This window comes from Phodopus roborovskii, unplaced genomic scaffold (genome assembly GCF_943737965.1).
Source record: "Phodopus roborovskii unplaced genomic scaffold, PHOROB, whole genome shotgun sequence".
Classification (NCBI taxonomy): Eukaryota; Metazoa; Chordata; class Mammalia; order Rodentia; family Cricetidae; genus Phodopus; species Phodopus roborovskii.
The window spans coordinates 10863698-10880771 of NW_026126424.1; the positions used below are offsets into that span (position 1 = coordinate 10863698).

A 17074-nucleotide genomic window follows, 5' to 3' on the forward strand; every position below is an offset into this window, starting at 1 on the left:
AGCTCTCTGTACCTCAGGAATCACCTGTGGGGGTTGTCAGAGGGATGGCTGAGTAGGAAAGCATGGGTCTAGGAAGACGCAGAAAAGTTGAGAGGCTGATGGGTGAGGAAGTCTAATGTTGCTGGGAGACCAGGTGGCTCAAAAACTCCCTTTGGGAGTCTGTGTTGACCTAGCCACTAGCAATGGCTAGCCTCACTCAGAGTGATGAGGGTGGGCAAACGAAGGGACGAGCCTTTTGAGCTTTGCAAAGGGGTGAGGTCGGGCCGGAGAGTGCCAGCGGGGAAGAAGAAGCAGGAGAGAAGACTGAGGGAAGGCATCGGTTGCATTAGTTACAGTCTCATGGCTGCATGGTATTCCCCGGCCCACAACTTGGGAGTGTAGTTCGTGGTGATGGGAAAGCCGTGGTGGCAGAAGCATGAAGTACCTCGTTACACTGCTCCCATAGTCAGGAAGCAGGGAAAAGGGAAGTTGCCCTGTGGTACAGAGAGGAGGGAGTTTAAAGTTGCAGACCGGGCAGGCAAAGATAATGTGTTAGATTGGCCTGATTAGAGAGACTGTGCCTGCTCTGCAGCCAGACTGTAGGAACGGTGCCCTGAGGGCAAGAGCTCCACCCTTTGAAGGCTCTTACCTTGTGCAAACCCGAACTAATTTGCAAAGAGATGAATGCTAGTGTTCAGCTCACTTTCTTTTATTGGTAGATGGCGTAGTCCATTTAAGGCAGTTCTTCCCACCTTAACTGGGTCTACAAACTTCCTCAGATATGCTTAGAGGCTTATCTCCAAGGTGATTCTAGATCCTGTCAAGTTGACCATATTAACTCACAGAATCGAGAGGAAGCAATGGCCCTGTTGGCTTTTTGTTTTTGCTGGAGTTTTGAACTTTTTAAAAAGCCAATAATGCAGGGGCTGACATGACAGTTTGGATAAAGGTACCTGCCACCCAACCTGAGGACCTCCCAGACTCTGAGTCACTGGACCCATACAGTAGAAGGAGAGAAATGATTTCCCTGTAGGGTGTCCTCTGACCTCTACTCACGTGTGGCATATGCTCGTGTCCACATATGCTTACACATGCCCTACACATGCATACACAAAGTAAATGAATGAAAATGTAATTAAAAAAAAAAAAAAAAAAGAAAAGCTGAGATAGCCAGTTCAGTAGGAGGAAAGAGAGGATGATGGGGATCAGGAGATTCCCAAAGAAGCCTGAAAGGACAGCTCCAAAGTGAGAGAGGCAGGCTTCAGGGAGGGGAGACAGGGAGGGCAGATGACGCAAGTGTTTGTGTGGTTGGCATCAGGATGCTGAAGATTTTCATAGCTTGCATTCTCGTTTTTATTTTTGTGTAGGAGCTTTGTGGTGGTATCTGTTGTAGGGGGAGCTGATAGCTAGAGGTTTGGAAATTTGACTGTGAAACATGAGATTGGTAGCCCAAGGCAGTGTGTTTATAGTGCAGGGCAGTGTGGGGGATCTGGGCCTTCTATCATTTCACGCTCACCAATTTCTACCCCTGCGGTAAAGCACCATGATTAAGGCGACGTATTATAGCATTATTATTATTGTTCCAGAGGGTTGACGTGCATAATGGTGGGGACAGCATGGCAGCAGGTATTGGGCATGACAACTGGAGCAGGATTGCCAGAGCTCCCAGTTTGACTCACAAGCAGGAAGCAGAGAGTGAACTGCTCAGCCCCAGTGACACACTTCCTCCTGCAAGGCCACACCTCCCAAATGTCATCAAGCAGAGCCACCAACAGGATAAAGTGTTCAAATGCCTGAGACTACGGGTGCATTTCTTATCCAGACCACCACAATGGCTTCAGGACTCATTGCTGAGTAAATAGTTGGCCATAGCCAGAGTTTGGTAGAAGGGAGCTGTATTGTGTTAGTAAAATGATTTCTGAAATGATGGGCTCCCAAGTGCGTCTACTGGCCACTGTCCAGCCCACTGGAAAATCAAAAGCTTATTTAAAACACTAAGGTGGTGTGTGTGTGTGTGTGTGTGTGTGTGTGTGTGTGTGTGTTTGTTTGTAACTCGGTTGTGTGGTTCTCAATTACAAATTCTGTAGATGACAACATCATGATAATGTGTTGGAATATCAAAAGTTTGGACATGCCCAAAGCTGATTAAAGACTGAAGTTAATAAAGGTAAAAGGGTTGACAGGGTAGAGGAAAAAGTGAAAGATCGGAGGATTTGGGAGTGTAATTTAGAACAACCTTGAAGGACAGGAGGCTGAAGTCAACAAAGAAAATAGTTCAACACTATTTTGGAGATGGTAAAGGATGATGAACTCTGGAGTCCGTGCATGGTTGAGCTGCCACAGAAATGCTATTCAAAGATGCTGGGCCATCTAGATGGACAGGAAGTTACTCAAGATGATGACAGGTTTAAGGGCATCAGTGAGCTGGGGCCAGTGTCTCTGAGTAGCAGGAAGTATTAAGGGAGTTAGATGCTGATACAAACGAGAAGACATTTGATGGGTGGCATGATTCACTGACAAAATGAAAAGGAATATTGGTATCTTAGAGGGTAGGGGATGGAGGAATAAGGCCTAAAGGAGAGGCCATGAGCAAAGAAGGGACTTGGACCACGGCTCATAGTAAAGAGTGAGACTAGATTACACTAAGAGATATAGAAGAGGATGTCCTCAGGGAGCTTGGAAGAGATGCCAAGGATGTGGTACTGTGTTCAAGGTGTGGAACAGCAGTTTCAGGGAACCCAGTGGGTGGAAGGGATTGTGGGAGCGTGGTAAAGGTACTTTGCAGTGGGTGCCGCTGACAGTTTCAGTGTGGACTGATAAAAAAAAAAAGCCGCAGATGAGCTCAGGGCCAGATGAGGTTGGCAGAGGCTCATCTCTCTCTTGGCTGTGGTGACACTAGGCACCTGGATTTCCTTTTCTGTAGGCTGATGGACAGTGTTGGAAGCAGGAGCTACTTCAGAGTGGGGCCCATCTGATCAGTATTGTTCTTAGCAACTTAAGGGACATAATTCTTTCCCCATGAGAGCCATGTAAGGTTTGCTATTATGTCCAGTGTAAGATGAGGCAATTGAGATTCAATCAAGACAAGTTCGGTAGTTTGATCAAGGTGATCACAGCATCTACCAAGTGTGTCAGGGTTACAGTCATCAACCACCATGCCTGTTTTACGTGGCACTAGGTCTAGAAAACAGGACTCCACTCATGCTAGGCGAGAACTCTGAGCTACACTCCCAGTTCTTCTCAGTCCCTTTTGAGAAATCCCATTCCAAAGCCCATTAACTTCACTGTGTGGCTTATTTCTGAAGACCACTGTGTTTTACACAACTTTAACAGTTCTTTACTATGTAATCAATTCTGAGTAAAAGGGCACACATACTGAGATGGAAAGGTATATTCCTCCAGTCTGATTGTGAGTCTGAGGTTTGTTTTGTTATGCATGATTTATTTACTATGCTGTTACCTCATTGATTTGTGCCACTTGCCATAGTAAGGCGCTCTCTCTCCCATTCTCCCTCCCTGTTTCTTTCCTTTGGGATTGGGAATGATCAGGTCAGCTAGGAGAGAAAATCCAGTTCTCTGTATGACCCAGTGTAGACACTCTTCACTGCTATGTGTTCCATGTAGATTAAGTCATCAACAGATAGATGTCTGTCAAAATGTACTTAAAGAAATGACCCCAAGGGGAAACCTTCTACACCAGTAGGAGCTAGCCACCAGCTGGGTGGCTCCATATGGGATCACACAGGTTCCAAGCCCCTGTGTGGCCCAAGATGAACTAATCCTAAAGCAGCCCTTCCTTTCACAGCTCAGTGAAAGGCAATATCACACACCCCACTTCTCTCCCAATTCCCAGCCTACATCTGCAGAATGGCAACTCCTGAAGGACTAGACGATGTCAAATGAAAGGCAACTTGATTCCCGCAAAGTTCCTTCTCAGGATGGATTTATGGGATTGAAAAAAGATGTGACTGGCTAGCAAAACTTGGCAAATCCTGAGCTAGCTCAAACCTGGAAGCTGGATGTAAATCTGGAAGCAGACATTGACTTGAGAGCTAGCTCCTACTGGTGTAGAAAGTTTCCCCTTGGGGAGGACTGGAGCTGCGTATAAGGAGGGCTGTGTTAGGGGTGAGGAATGGCATAACCAGGCCCAGTCTAGTGCTCAGAGAGGAGGTCCAGGGTGGAACGAGACAGTGAACCATGTCAAGTTAAGAGAGTTCATGCCAGGTGGCCTCCTTGTGAAATGGGAAGGAATACTCTACTAGAAGAGAGGCACAGCTGGAGATTTGCTGGCGTATGTATCTGGAATAAATGTGGGAAACGGGGAAGGGAACTAGGGAGGGATGGAAAAGGAATGCTAAGCATGAGTGAGGCATTGTTCTCAGCTTCCTTCTGCCCTGCTGGTCTTAAAGACAAACACACAGCCCTATCCCATACCCCTTTAAGGGTTTTTACCACTAAACATCACTGCGGCAGGTCCTACTTGCATGCCTGCGTGGAAACAGCTTTGGTGATTCAAATATATTCCCTCATAAATCTTACAAGTGAATGTTGTACTGGGGGAAATGAGAATCGGAATTGTGTTTGTGGGCGAGGAGTTGGTTCTAAACACTCAATGGAACTGTGTTGTTTGAGTTCCAGCCTCAAAGCATCCAGTAGGTATTTCAATAAAAGGGAAGTATTGGGCCAGGAGACGGGCTGTTGCCTGGTAAGGTGCTTACCAGACAAACATGAGGACTTAAGTTTGGTTCTCAGAACCTATGGTTGAAAGAAAAAACAGTCAGTTCTGGTTGTCAAGAGACAGGCAGATCTCGAGGCTCACTGGCTAGCTAGTGTAGCTTACTTGGCTAGCTCCAGGCCAGTGAAACAGCATGTCTCAAAAGCAAAAACAAAACCACAAAAACAAAACCACAAAACCAGGGTAGATGGCTCCTGAGGAATGGCCTCTGCAAACCTACATGCCCACACATATATACACACAAAGAGAATACCTTCTTCCTTTATTATCCTCTCTTTTATTCAAGTCACCAAATACCATTAGATAAATCTCTTCACTATGCACTATCTCTACTAGATATTTATTATTTCCTAGTGAGCAAGGGACATTCCGTAGCACCCTGAGATTTTTAATAGATATCCTTGCCTTACAGCTGTGTCTCCCAGCAGAAAACCTGGTATACAGCTGACAAGTGGCAAATGTAGGATGCATTTGTTGTTGGTTCTGGAGTGAAGATGTAATCAGCTCCTTTTGCTACTTCCAGGGTCATGCCTTCAGAAATGAAAGTGAATGTCCTTCTGCATGCAGGAGGAATGTTGTCATAGTGAGGGGAGAGATCTAGGCTTGTTCTTGATGTAAGGTCAGCTCCTGAAAGTTTGTGTCATCTTGTGGGGAAAGGACCAGCAAGCATCGTCATACTCAGCAAGATGGTGGACATTTCTTTAGTGTCCACAGTTCCTGTGAGCCCAGACAGCTAATTATATGGTAGAATTCATCATCTCTTAAACAGTCTTGCTCGTTTCTCCTGCCTGTTTCAGCGGCTCTTTTCTGGGACAGCTCCCTCTAGGACTGCCTCCTAGCTTCCTACCAGCTGCTGGCCACATGTAGAGGTGCATGAATGAGGCTTAATGATTCTCTGCTCTTTTGGTGATCGCCTGTGCTTAGTGACTGCCAAGTCTTCAGAGGCCCTTTATCTCGGCTAATCTCAGGCATCATTTGCTCTGTCCATTTTTACCATTCCATCGTCTGGTTTAGGCACCTGAAGCGAACAAACAGGGGCAAGTGCTTCTACCAAGAGGCCTTTAGTTTTTGGTGTGTGTGTGGGGGGGGGAGGGCGGGCAGCGTTTGTAATACTCTATGTATGAGTCCTTGGTTTGACATGACTGATAAAGCAAGCAGCTGCTTATTAAGCAGAGCTGAGAGTAGAACAATTTAATTAGCTTCTGTCTGCTGAGCCTTTAATAGAAGTCACAGCTTGAATATATGGTGCTCTTTGTTTAGTAATAAATGAAACTTTTTTTCTTTTTTGGAGAAGAAATACTCTTATCATGTAACTCAAGCAAACAGAAAATAAGTCTTGAAAATATTGGGTTTTGGAGAGATGACCTCTCAGGTAAAATCACTTGCTGTCCTTGCAGAGGACCTGGGTTCTAATCTCAGCACTCACAAGAAGACTTAAAACTATTCATAATTTTTTAGAAGACCCAATGCCCTCTCCTGGTCTCTGTAGGCACCAGGCATGCACTAGGTGTGTATGTATACATGCAGGCAAACACTACATAAAATAATAACGAAATCTATTAAAAATATATAACATTCTTTCAATATAACAAATAATTCATAAAATCTAGGACTTAGAGGAGTAATGTAGTTTTTAAAATTATTTTTACTTAATGTGCATGTGCGTGCGTGACTGTGCATGTGTACGTGTATGGACGCACTTTGATTTGTGCCAAGGCATGCATGTGGAGGTCAGAGGACAACTTGTGGGAGTTGGTTCTCTCCTTATAATGTGTGGGTCCCAGGGTTGGAACTCAGGTGTCCGGTGTGGTGAAAAGTACCTGAGTCACTGTTTGAGCCCATATTCCATTTCTCTCTTTCTTTCTTCCCTTCTGTTTTTCTTTTGAGATGGGTCTTTTTATATAGACCAGGCTGGCCAGAAGACTACCTGCTCCTCCCTAGTGCTTGGATTAGAGTCTGGACTTCTGGGAATAAAGGCATGCATTGATTGCCTGGCCCCATGATGCATTTCTTAATGGTGAATTGTTGGAGTGCTTTATTTGGTGTATTAGTTAATTAGTTATTCACAAACTCAATAATGTCTGATAAGTTTTATGACAACTTTTAGGAAGCACTCAAGAAATGCTTGTGTATACTTCCAATTTTAACAAAAGTCTGCCAGCAGCTCATGCCCCAGGGCCAAGCCTTCAAGCCAATCACACTCTCAATTCAGCTTAGAGCAGTGCTTGTCAGCCTTCCTAAGGATGACACCCCTTAATGCAGTTCCTCATGTTGCCACTTACTTCATAACTGTAATTGTGCTTCTGTTATGAATTTTAATGCAAATATATGATGTGCAGTCCCCAAAGGGGTTGAGACTCACAGACTGAGAACCACTGGCTTAGCCTCTTACTATCTTCTGGTCACTGATTCCATTTTCTTTAATTATCTATCCACCTGGCCAACAGGTTTGTGTTTGCTTTACCTTTGGAAAAGTGCCTTTCATTATGCTGCACATAATCAAGCAATAACATGTTTATTTGGTATACAAAGCTTACTTTTTATATATTACTTAGTTAGTAGCAAGCCTAAGCTAAAAGGCCACAAATTTTTAGTTTTTTAATGCTCCTTATACACACATTGAAATACAAAAAATAACTAAATGAGCAATGAAGCTAATGCAGTCTTACATGAAAGAATTGCAATATCAATAATTTTACCAAGCATACACCCATAGAGAAGCAGTGAGGGGGGCAGGTTGATAATGAATTCTGTCATAAGGAGCCCCATGGGAGGCTGATTCAAATTAAGATGTCCTGGTTGGCAGGGGATGGAGTGGGGTTATTGCTAGCTCAGGCAATGACTTCGTTTTTCTCTGACGAATTGGCTTCAGTAAGTGACTTTATTTCTTCAAATTAGAAGCTTGAGAATGTGTATTGATTCATTTCCATCTCATCTGAGCATCAGCCCCATCAAAGATAGAAATACTGTACTGCTGGAAATGAGTCAAATGCTTTAGCACTTTTTGGGCTGAATGCACCTAAGATTTCTTCCCACTGTGAGACACGGTTTCAGGAAACTATATGGCTCTGTGTCCCTGATTGTCCTGGAACTCACTATGTAGACCAGGCTGGCCTCAAAATCATTGAGATCCACCTGCTTCTGCCTCCTCTGAGTGCCCGGATTGAAGACGTGCACCATTATGTCTGGCCTTAAGATGAAAGTTCAGCCCAGCAATGTAGAAAATTGCTATCCTTTTCACTAACTGTCCCTAAAACCTAAAGCTCCTTTATTATTTTTTTAAAGTCAAACAAAACAGTTTTTGTAAAAGAGAGAAAAAAAGCTATGGAAGCTTTTTGGTCCAAGGAAAAATGTTAACATTACCAATAACTTAATAGTCACAATGATGTGTTTTTTTAAAAAAAGATTTGATATTTAATTGTGTATATGCATGTGTGTTTGTGTATGCTAGTGCAGTGCCCATGTAGGCCTAAAGGTCAGATACAGTGGACCTGAAATTACAGGTGGTTGGATGTCACCAGATGTAGGTGCCGAGACTTAAACCCTCGTCTGGTACATGAGTGGCCAGGCCTTAATCACTGTACCATCTCTCAGCCTCTGTGTTTAATTACTTGTTTCTCCTTAAAGTTTAAACTTTGTCTTCAATTACTATTCTGTCTTTTTTTTTTTTTTTTTTTTTTTTTTGCAACACGCAAGAGGCTTTAATGAACCTTTAATGAAATGTTTGTGCAAATGGGCTCCTCCAGCACACAGGCTAGAGAGAAGCCCCATCCCCCGGGCACAGGTGTTTTTAAAGGCAAAACCCACAAGCTTGGGGAGGGGGTGGTACCCTCTGTCCATTGAGTATGTGACCCTTTGAGGCCGGATGGTCTCGCTAACTATTCTGTCTTATAACATAACCGGTTTTTAACTTTGTAATCTATCTTTTGTTTGTTATTGTAGGCAATGTTCTGAGATTTGGGGGCTTAAATATTTCTTCGAAATTACCTGGCCAACTCTCAATTTATAGATGAGGAAATTGAGTCAAAGTGAAATCAAAACAGTATTGTTCAAAGAATAATTTCAATGTAGCAATTGAAATTTCCTCTTAATGTTAAACTCCTAAGATTAGGTAAGTGAATTGTGACCCTTGGCACATACATAGGAAATGAGAAGAAACAGGAGGCTCACAATTTTTGGTTTACTTTCCTTAGGTTGAAAATGGTAATATTTCTATACTTTAACTAGAAATACTGAAATAAATGTATGCTTATTAAGTAAGATTTTTAAAATATTGTAGACTGAGAGCTGCCCTGTCTCTCCTGGCAGGGTGAAGAGCTATGGAAGCCAACGCCAAACTGGTCATCGGCACTGTGTGTAGCAGCTTTGCCATCTTTCAGACTCTGTTTCATTTTGTAAGTTACTGGTTTTCAGCAAAAGTTTCCCCAGGTTACAATAGCCTTAGCATCGAGAAGAAGATCGAATGGAACTCAAGGTAAAGCCATGAAAATGTTATCGATTGACTTAAAAAGTTTTACGAAGGAAAAGTCTTCCTTTAGGATCTTGGGAAATTCAAGGTCATTTTTTTTTTTTTTTTTTTTTTTTTTTTTGGTTTGGTCTTAAGAAAAGAAGACAGACAAGATCTCAAGCAAGCAAAGTTTAAGAATTCTTACATTAGAAGATGTTGGGGCTCAGGGCGGCCCAGTGGTTAAGAGCAGTGGCCGCTCTTTGATAGATTCTGGATTCAGTTCCTAGCACTTACATCACAGTTCACAGTCTCCTGTAACTCCAATTCCATGGGATCTGATACCTTCTTCTGGCCTCCATGGGCACTAAGCATGCATGCCAGAAAAACATCCATACATATAAATGAAAAATGCTAGGGACATTTTATTTTCTTTCATTTTCTAGGTAAGTTTAGGAAAATTTAGTATACTCTGGCTGGCGATAGGAAGTTCTGTTTTGCATCCCTCTCTGAAAAATTCACACAATAAACACATCCTTTTGTGGTAGTAATGAAAGAAACATTTCCTGGAGTTGTTGAATAGCCCATTCAGGTTAGCCACATGCAGCTTGATTGAATTCTACAGACGAGAGGGCAGAGTGTATGGTCTATACCTTATCATGAACTTCCAGTTATAATTTAGAGCCTTCTAGATTTGTTCTTTTAAAAATTTGTAGTATTTAAGCCAGGTGGTGGCGGCTCATGCCTTTAATCCCAGCACCCAGGAGGCAGAGGCAGAGGCAGGCTGATCTCTGTGAGTTTGAGACCAGCCTGGTCTACAAGAGCTAGTTCCAGGACAGGCTCTCAAGCTGCACAGGGAAATCCTGTGCAAACACATTTGTATTATTTTATTTATGTAGCATGGGTGTTTTGCTTGCATGTATGTTTGGGCACCATGTGCTTGACTGGTGACTGTGGGGGTCAGAATTGGTGTTGGATCCCCTGGGAGTGGAGTTACTGATGGTTGTGAGCCTCCCATGTGGATTCTGGGAAGAGAACTTACTGGAAGAGCAGCCAGTACTCTTAACCACTGAGCCATCCCTTCAGCCCCTATATCATTAAGCAAACAAACAAACTTTTTCTAACATTTGAAGATAGAAGGAGTGGTGGGAAAGATGAGTAGTGGGAGAGGCATAGATTCTGTTTCCCTTTCAATGTGTTTAGAATATGTAGAAGCTTTTGAATCTTGCGTAGCTGCAAGCCAAAGAAATAGGCAGGGTGCTGAGAGATAGAAGCAGAGATGAGGATGAAATCGGAAACTGTTTTGCGTTTTATTCAGTGCCATCACCGTTCTGTGGTACAGGAAATTATAACATGTGAAACCAAATTCTGCTTTGAAGAAGGAATCCGGTGTCATACAAGATTAATTTAGCTGTTCAAATAGTGTTTTCCTGGTCTCTCTCTTTCCTGCTTCCTGTTCCAGTTTGTATACTTGGAACTTAGAGATAAAGAGTATAAAGGAAAGTTGGGCTGTACTTAAAGTACATATTTATGTCTTAACAGCTTCCAGCTGTGACATATGAAATCTTTCCCTTTGGCGATTCTTTTTGCTACTACAGGAGCTACATTTTTGCTTTTCTAGGAATATGGTTTGAAAAAGATTAAAAAACGCAACTGTTTACCAACAGCAACTTCTGCAAGTATAGACTTTTATTGTTATTTTGTGATTTTGAGACAGAGTCTCATGTATCCCAGGCTGGCCTGCAACTCGCTATGAAACCCAGAATAGCCGTCTGATTTCCCTGCCTCCACCTCCCCGATGCTGTAGGCACACTCAGGGGTATAAGTGAAGGTTCTGATACAGACTCAGGTAGTCCACAGTATCTGCCTTCCCATTTCTGTTCAGTATAGCAAGAGCTTTCGACTAAATGTCATTTTCCATCATCTGAGAACTTACTGTACTTTCGATTACCATATAACACACCTCAGGAAGACTAACTCTTGAAGTCAGGATTGAAACTTGGATTTTACAAAAGGAAACCTAAAGGTTTTTATGCTTTCTGTATATTTGTATGTTTGTGGGCACATGCACCATTGCATGTGTGTGGGTGTCAGACAGTCCCTCCCTCTACCCCATGGGTCTTGGGGACTGAGCTCAGGTCCTCTGGGACTCAGGATTAGCAGCCAGTGCTTTTTACTGGCTGATCCATCCTGGGAGTGAGCCAAATGGGAACTTTTTGGACTTATGGTTACTAACCACTACTCAGGTCTTCCGGAGAGGTTATGTTTTCCTCTCATAGGGTTTTGAATGGCTGTAGGAAGCCCTCCATGTGGTGAGTTAAACACAGGATTTGGGTGCCAGGTGATAGCAGACACTGCTGTGGATGGAACTTGGAGGATGCAGGGTTGTGGCCTTATGATCTCTGACAATTTAGGCAAGATGCTATCAATGGTGTCATCATGCATGTTTCCACTATAGAACCTTAACACAGACAGAAGTGATTCACCCAGGAGTATAGAACTTGCTCATTTAAAAATAAAGTTGTGGATCTATGATTTCTAAATGACTACATTATTATTAGTAGTATTATTAATATTAGTATTAGTATTATGTCTCTTGAGACAGGGTCTTATCATATAACTCTAGCTGGTGTAGAAATTGATACATAGACCAGGCTGCTCTCAAACTCACAGAGGTCCATCTGCCTCTGCCTTCCGAATGCTGGGATTAAAGGTGTATGTCACCACCCTGGCCCTTAATTATTAATTATTAATGGTGCTGGGGATTGAACCTATCACAGTTTTACTCATCCTCAGCCTCTACTCCTACATTTCAATCTTTCACGTTTAACTTTTAGTGCTTTGAGGTATGAGGTGTTTTTTTTTTTTTTTTTTTTTTTTTAGGATGGAAACTGTCTTGGGAGTAACAAATCCTTTATTGCAAGGAATCTGAACTCTGTGTGTGCCTTGTTTCATTTCAGGGTAGTATCTACGTGCCACTCTTTGCTGGTTGGGACTTTTGGTTTATACCTCTTCCTATTTGATGAGTCTACTATAGTTGATCCACTCTGGTAAGCTGTTTCTTTCCGAGCTATTCATTTTGATGAATGCTTTTCTATTAATTATTAATAGCCTTATTTGCATTACTTAAAACATATTGATTATCTTTGTATGCCTTATTAAAGTGCTTATAGTCAGTCCTACTTCAGCCAATTGTATTAAAATGATTTTAGATGTGAGCATAAATGTTGAGGGCCATTTTGCTTTCATATTGTAATTGCCACCTAAGACAAAGAGAATATGATTAGTTGAGCAAAACCAAGGTATTACAAAAACTGTTGTGAGCAAAACAGTATCATCATTGAGCTAGGATGGTCAGCTGGAGTGATCACTAAAGCCTTGCCTTTAAACTTGTGTGTTACCCACTGTTTGTCACCAAAGAACTGAAATGAGACTTACAGATGGCCATGGGAGACAGATTAAAATGACATGAGAAACACATAAATATGATGATTTAGTACATGTAATAACCTTAGGTGACCCTGAAGGTGGCTCTTCCTGGAAACATTAAGTATGATTGCAATTGCAGAAATTTTGCAGACTGCTGGAGTTACTTAGGAAGGGTTAGGTCAGCTTAATGTGAGGGAGTAGGTGTGTGGGACAGATGTGAGGTGACTGTGTGTTCTGTGGAATACAGGACAATTTGCCTAAGTGTTTAGACCACTGCTGTGTGACTACAGGATATCACCCCTGCCATAAGTGTAAAATTATCTCTTTAGGATTATATACCACCTGATTCATTTTCATTAGGAAGATATTTTTTTCCAAAATACTCAATTTAGCTTATTTTATACCATGAGCAAATTTTTTTATTCTTAACCTAAATAAACTGTAGCTTTAATTTCCCCCATATTTATTTTTCTAAAATGATTGTAAACAGAACAAGTCCTTTGAGGAGTACATTTTGTTACAAAAAAAAAAAAAAAAAAAGATGTGGCTCCTTGGTCAAGTTTTGCCTTGGTAAACTTCAACCTCATGGGAATTTTTGTTTTTTAGTTTAGTTCTATGATGTGTTCCAGGTCTAATTTTCCTGGATTGTATTTATAGGTCAAAATGAATGAAGGAAATGTGATTTTTCTTCTGCATTTTCATTTTTGTTCAGATATTACCAGTTTTTGTGCTAATTTTAAAGTAATACATGTTACAAATCATATGCAGGATGGAGTGGAGCAAATACGGGCCATCTAGCTAGTGAGGTGCTCAGCAGGTTATGTCCTGCCCAGGCCTGGCAACCTGACTTTTAACTCCTGGAGTGCATATAAAAGGGGTAATATGAAAGAGCAGGTTCCTGAGTGTTGTCCTCTGACCTACTCACACAGACACACACATGCTGCAAACTCAGTAGCATTTGCACACCTATACTCACACAGATGTCATATACACACATGACTAACACAATATACTACTAATAATAAACAAATAGAAAAAATTAAAGTAAATTCATCATATTGATATGCATCTGTGGCCCTTATCACAATGCCAGGGTCAAATTGTCCTGTTCTGACCATATTCTCAGTTAATAGGCAAATCCCTCCCATCCTCAGTAGAATAATATTGACAGGACTATATTGCCTCAAAATCAAAGGTAGGATAGATGGTTTCTGCATTTGAGTCCCTGATTCTTAAAAATCAGCATCTAAAATTCTATTTCAGTCTTTATGTGAACAAATCATTTGATGGCACATTTACAAGTTTACTTGTAAATTTTTTTGTACTTAAAAATCATATATGTGTATGTAAAAATTATGTCTATGTGTACAGTCAGAAGTATTATCTTAACCTAACAGTGTGCTTAGATAGGTTTAGAACAGTGCAGAATTGTTAGTGACCCACTCCTCACATAGGCCAATAGGTCCTTAGGCATCCTCCAGAAGTGCATTGATGCTGCCTGTGCATTTAAAGCAAAAACACACGGGGTGTGAAGCCCCAGGATTTGGAGCATCAGCGATAGGTCTATGCACTCCAGAAAACACGTAGGATTTCAGCCTAGTTTAAATGCCAAAAATCAGTGATTGGTCCTCTTCTGGAAGATTCTGGAGACTGCCTTAGCCTTTGAGTAAACTATGTTGGAAGTATGGGCAACAGATCTTCTGATTAAAACAGTTGGTACTGTGTTGGGTGTGCTACTGTATCCCGTGGTCCTAGCAGGGGAAGTGGAAACAAGACATCAGGAATTCTAGTTCAAGGCTGGCCCTAGCAAGTTCAAGGTCAGTCAGGACCAGATGAATGAAGCCTTGTCTTAAATCAGATGAAAAAGAATACTGTCCATGTGTTTAAGAAGATAATGTGTTGGATTCTTGTTTTAAATATATATAGGGGTGATTCAACGCATGTGAAATTGAATATTGCAACTGCTTCAGGCTACCTCATTTCTGGTATGTGATAACACCTTTTCATTGCTCATTACTTTTCAAACCACTCATGGAGTGATGCAAAGAATCTATTGTTTATGCTTTCCGTTTACTTGAAAAACAGCTTTAAAGATCTGTAGAGGAAAAAATAAAACCTTCAATGGTGGCAAGCCTGGAGCTTAGTTTTTGTCTTTATAGATTGAGAAAGATTGCAGAGGGGCCTCAAACAGCTAAGGTCTTAACACTTGAAAAAACAAAGTAAAACAATGACCTTTCTCTTTCCCAGAAAGCCTATTAGAATAATTACTATTAGGCTAATTATGGTTAAGCCTGTGTCCCTCACTAGCCCTTGAAAAATGTTCCAGTAGTCACGAAATTTTTATTTGGGTAAAGTTTACACACGTGAGCTGTCTAGACATGGTCAGTTAAGGTGTGGGCTGTGACTCCACATTCTCCTATGCTCTCCCTCTTTTTTTTTTTTTCCATGTTGGTTGGGGTTTCTGTTGGCATTTGCAGTTACAAATGTTTTGGATTATCTTTTGGATAATCAAGCAAAGATATCAGCCACGATTTGGACATTTATATAAGAATTCTAAAACTTACTAAATAACTGGAAGTAAAAGTTGGTAGATAACAATGATAAGACAAGGGATGAATTTCAGAAAATTTATGTGCCAAGAACATGTGAATTGTGACAAAATAATTATATTGAAATAAGTAAATTTTAGAGAAATGATGGACTGTTGAATATTTGATAAGCCATTTTTAAAAAAGGAACTCCATCAGCATATTGGGAAGGATTTGCTCTTTTGACAGAAAGTGATGTCATTGACACTACCACACAATTCATCTTGTGTCACATTCTTGGGTCAAAGATACTGTCATTGCTGAATAGTAACTTTCAGGCAATCTTTTTTTAGGTTAGCTTGTTTTTTTTTTTTTTTTGAAACAGGGTTCCCTGTAGCTCAGGCTGGCCTCAAACTTGCTATGTAGCCAAGAGTAACCTTGACCTTAAGATGCCTCAACTTAAAATTATAAGCAGGCACCACTATGTAGCTCATATAGTCTGGGGACCAAACCCAGGCCGCTATGCATGCTAGGCTAGGCAAGCACTCCTCAGAGCTACCTCCTCAACAGGTCCAGAATCCTGTACAGAATAAAATTATCACTAAGACTCTCCTAAATAGCAATCCATAAAGCATTGAGCACACAAAAGTAAAGTCATCTTGGTCTCTATAGAATATACTACAGAAGTGTCAGCTTGTGACCAAGGAAAATGCAAACAAGACATACAGGAAACAAGAATGATATATAAAAGAAAGGCATCAGGTAACTAGTGATATGCTTATATTATTTTTCTTAGTTATAGTATTTAGTTTCTCTTTAAAATTTGTAGATTTCAAAATGTTTATATCTAGTTTTGTGCTAGTAACTCTTGTTTTTAAAAATCAAATCTCTACATTCTAGAGTTCTGATGCCACAAGTGTGAACCCATGTGGTCCCTGGCTACATTTGATGTTCAACCATTTGCTAAAGGAAATAGTTGTGTTAATATTTTGAGCAGTTTTGTTAAACTAAACCATTTTCCAAGTCACGGTATATAGACTGAATCTCTGAATGAGAAATGCTTTCTCTTATTTGTAGAGTTTTTGGGCAGTCATAGTTCTTGGTGGATTTACTAGTTTTCATTAATATTTATCTGTATCTTTTGACTTTTTTTTTCCTGCTGAGAGCATGGTAAGGTAGTGTATCGTTAATTTTATCTTGTTTAACTCTGGCAGCAAGTCGTTTGCTTATATACTTCTAGCAGTTGTTAGTACTGTTGGGTATGGCCACTGGGTTCTGAGGCTATGAAGTTACCCCTAGCTTGGCCCTTGCTCTGGGGTAGCCACAGTAGGGAGGGCGGGGCAGGTAAACAGGAGCTGAGACTTTGTGGGAAAGTGGGTGGAGTCAGGGACTTGGAGGGCCGAACTAAGCGCTGTGGTGTCAGAGTGGACAGCCAAGAGTTAGTGGACAATACACTCAAAACCAAGTAGCCTTATCCCAATGTGACATCTCACTTTTTTTTTTCTTGTAGATTTGTTGATTATACTTTTGAATTGGAAAGTGATCGGCGACAAGTTTTTTGTAATTCACCATTGTACGGCGCTAGCTGCTTACTACCTTGTGTTGGTGAGTTCCCAACAGACAAGGCTGCAGAGAGATGCTGAAGGCTGTAGAAGTCTGTTTGTTTATCTTGAGACAGGTTCTCTCTGTGTAGTTCTTGCTGACCTGGAACTCACTATGTAGGCCCTGCAGATCTCAAACTCAGAGATTAGCCTGCCTCTATCTCCCAGGGGTAGTGGTTAAAGGCATGTATCACCACGGTCAGCATTTTATAAATCTCAGTTCACAGGGGCCACATTGCAATGTATGCAGGGATCGCTTTTATGATAAGTTAACTTGCTGGGCGGTGGGTGGCAGAGGCAGGCACCTCTGTGAGTTCGAGGCCAGCCTGGTCTACATAACGAGTTCTAGGACAGGCTC

At 41.4% G+C, this 17074-nt stretch overlaps 1 protein-coding gene across 2 annotated transcripts in view; it reads left to right on the plus strand.

Annotated features, from left to right (window-relative positions):
- Tlcd4 (TLC domain containing 4) overlaps positions 1-17074 on the plus strand; it is a 51277-nt gene that overhangs the window by 15670 nt on the left and 18533 nt on the right. For both annotated transcript variants that reach the window (XM_051185591.1, XM_051185590.1), the window contains exons 2-5: positions 9023-9188; positions 12119-12208; positions 14514-14572; positions 16626-16720. In XM_051185591.1, coding sequence (XP_051041548.1) covers positions 9034-9188; positions 12119-12208; positions 14514-14572; positions 16626-16720 — 399 coding nt within the window. In that variant the 5' untranslated portion in view covers positions 9023-9033. The remainder of the gene's footprint in view (positions 1-9022; positions 9189-12118; positions 12209-14513; positions 14573-16625; positions 16721-17074) is intronic.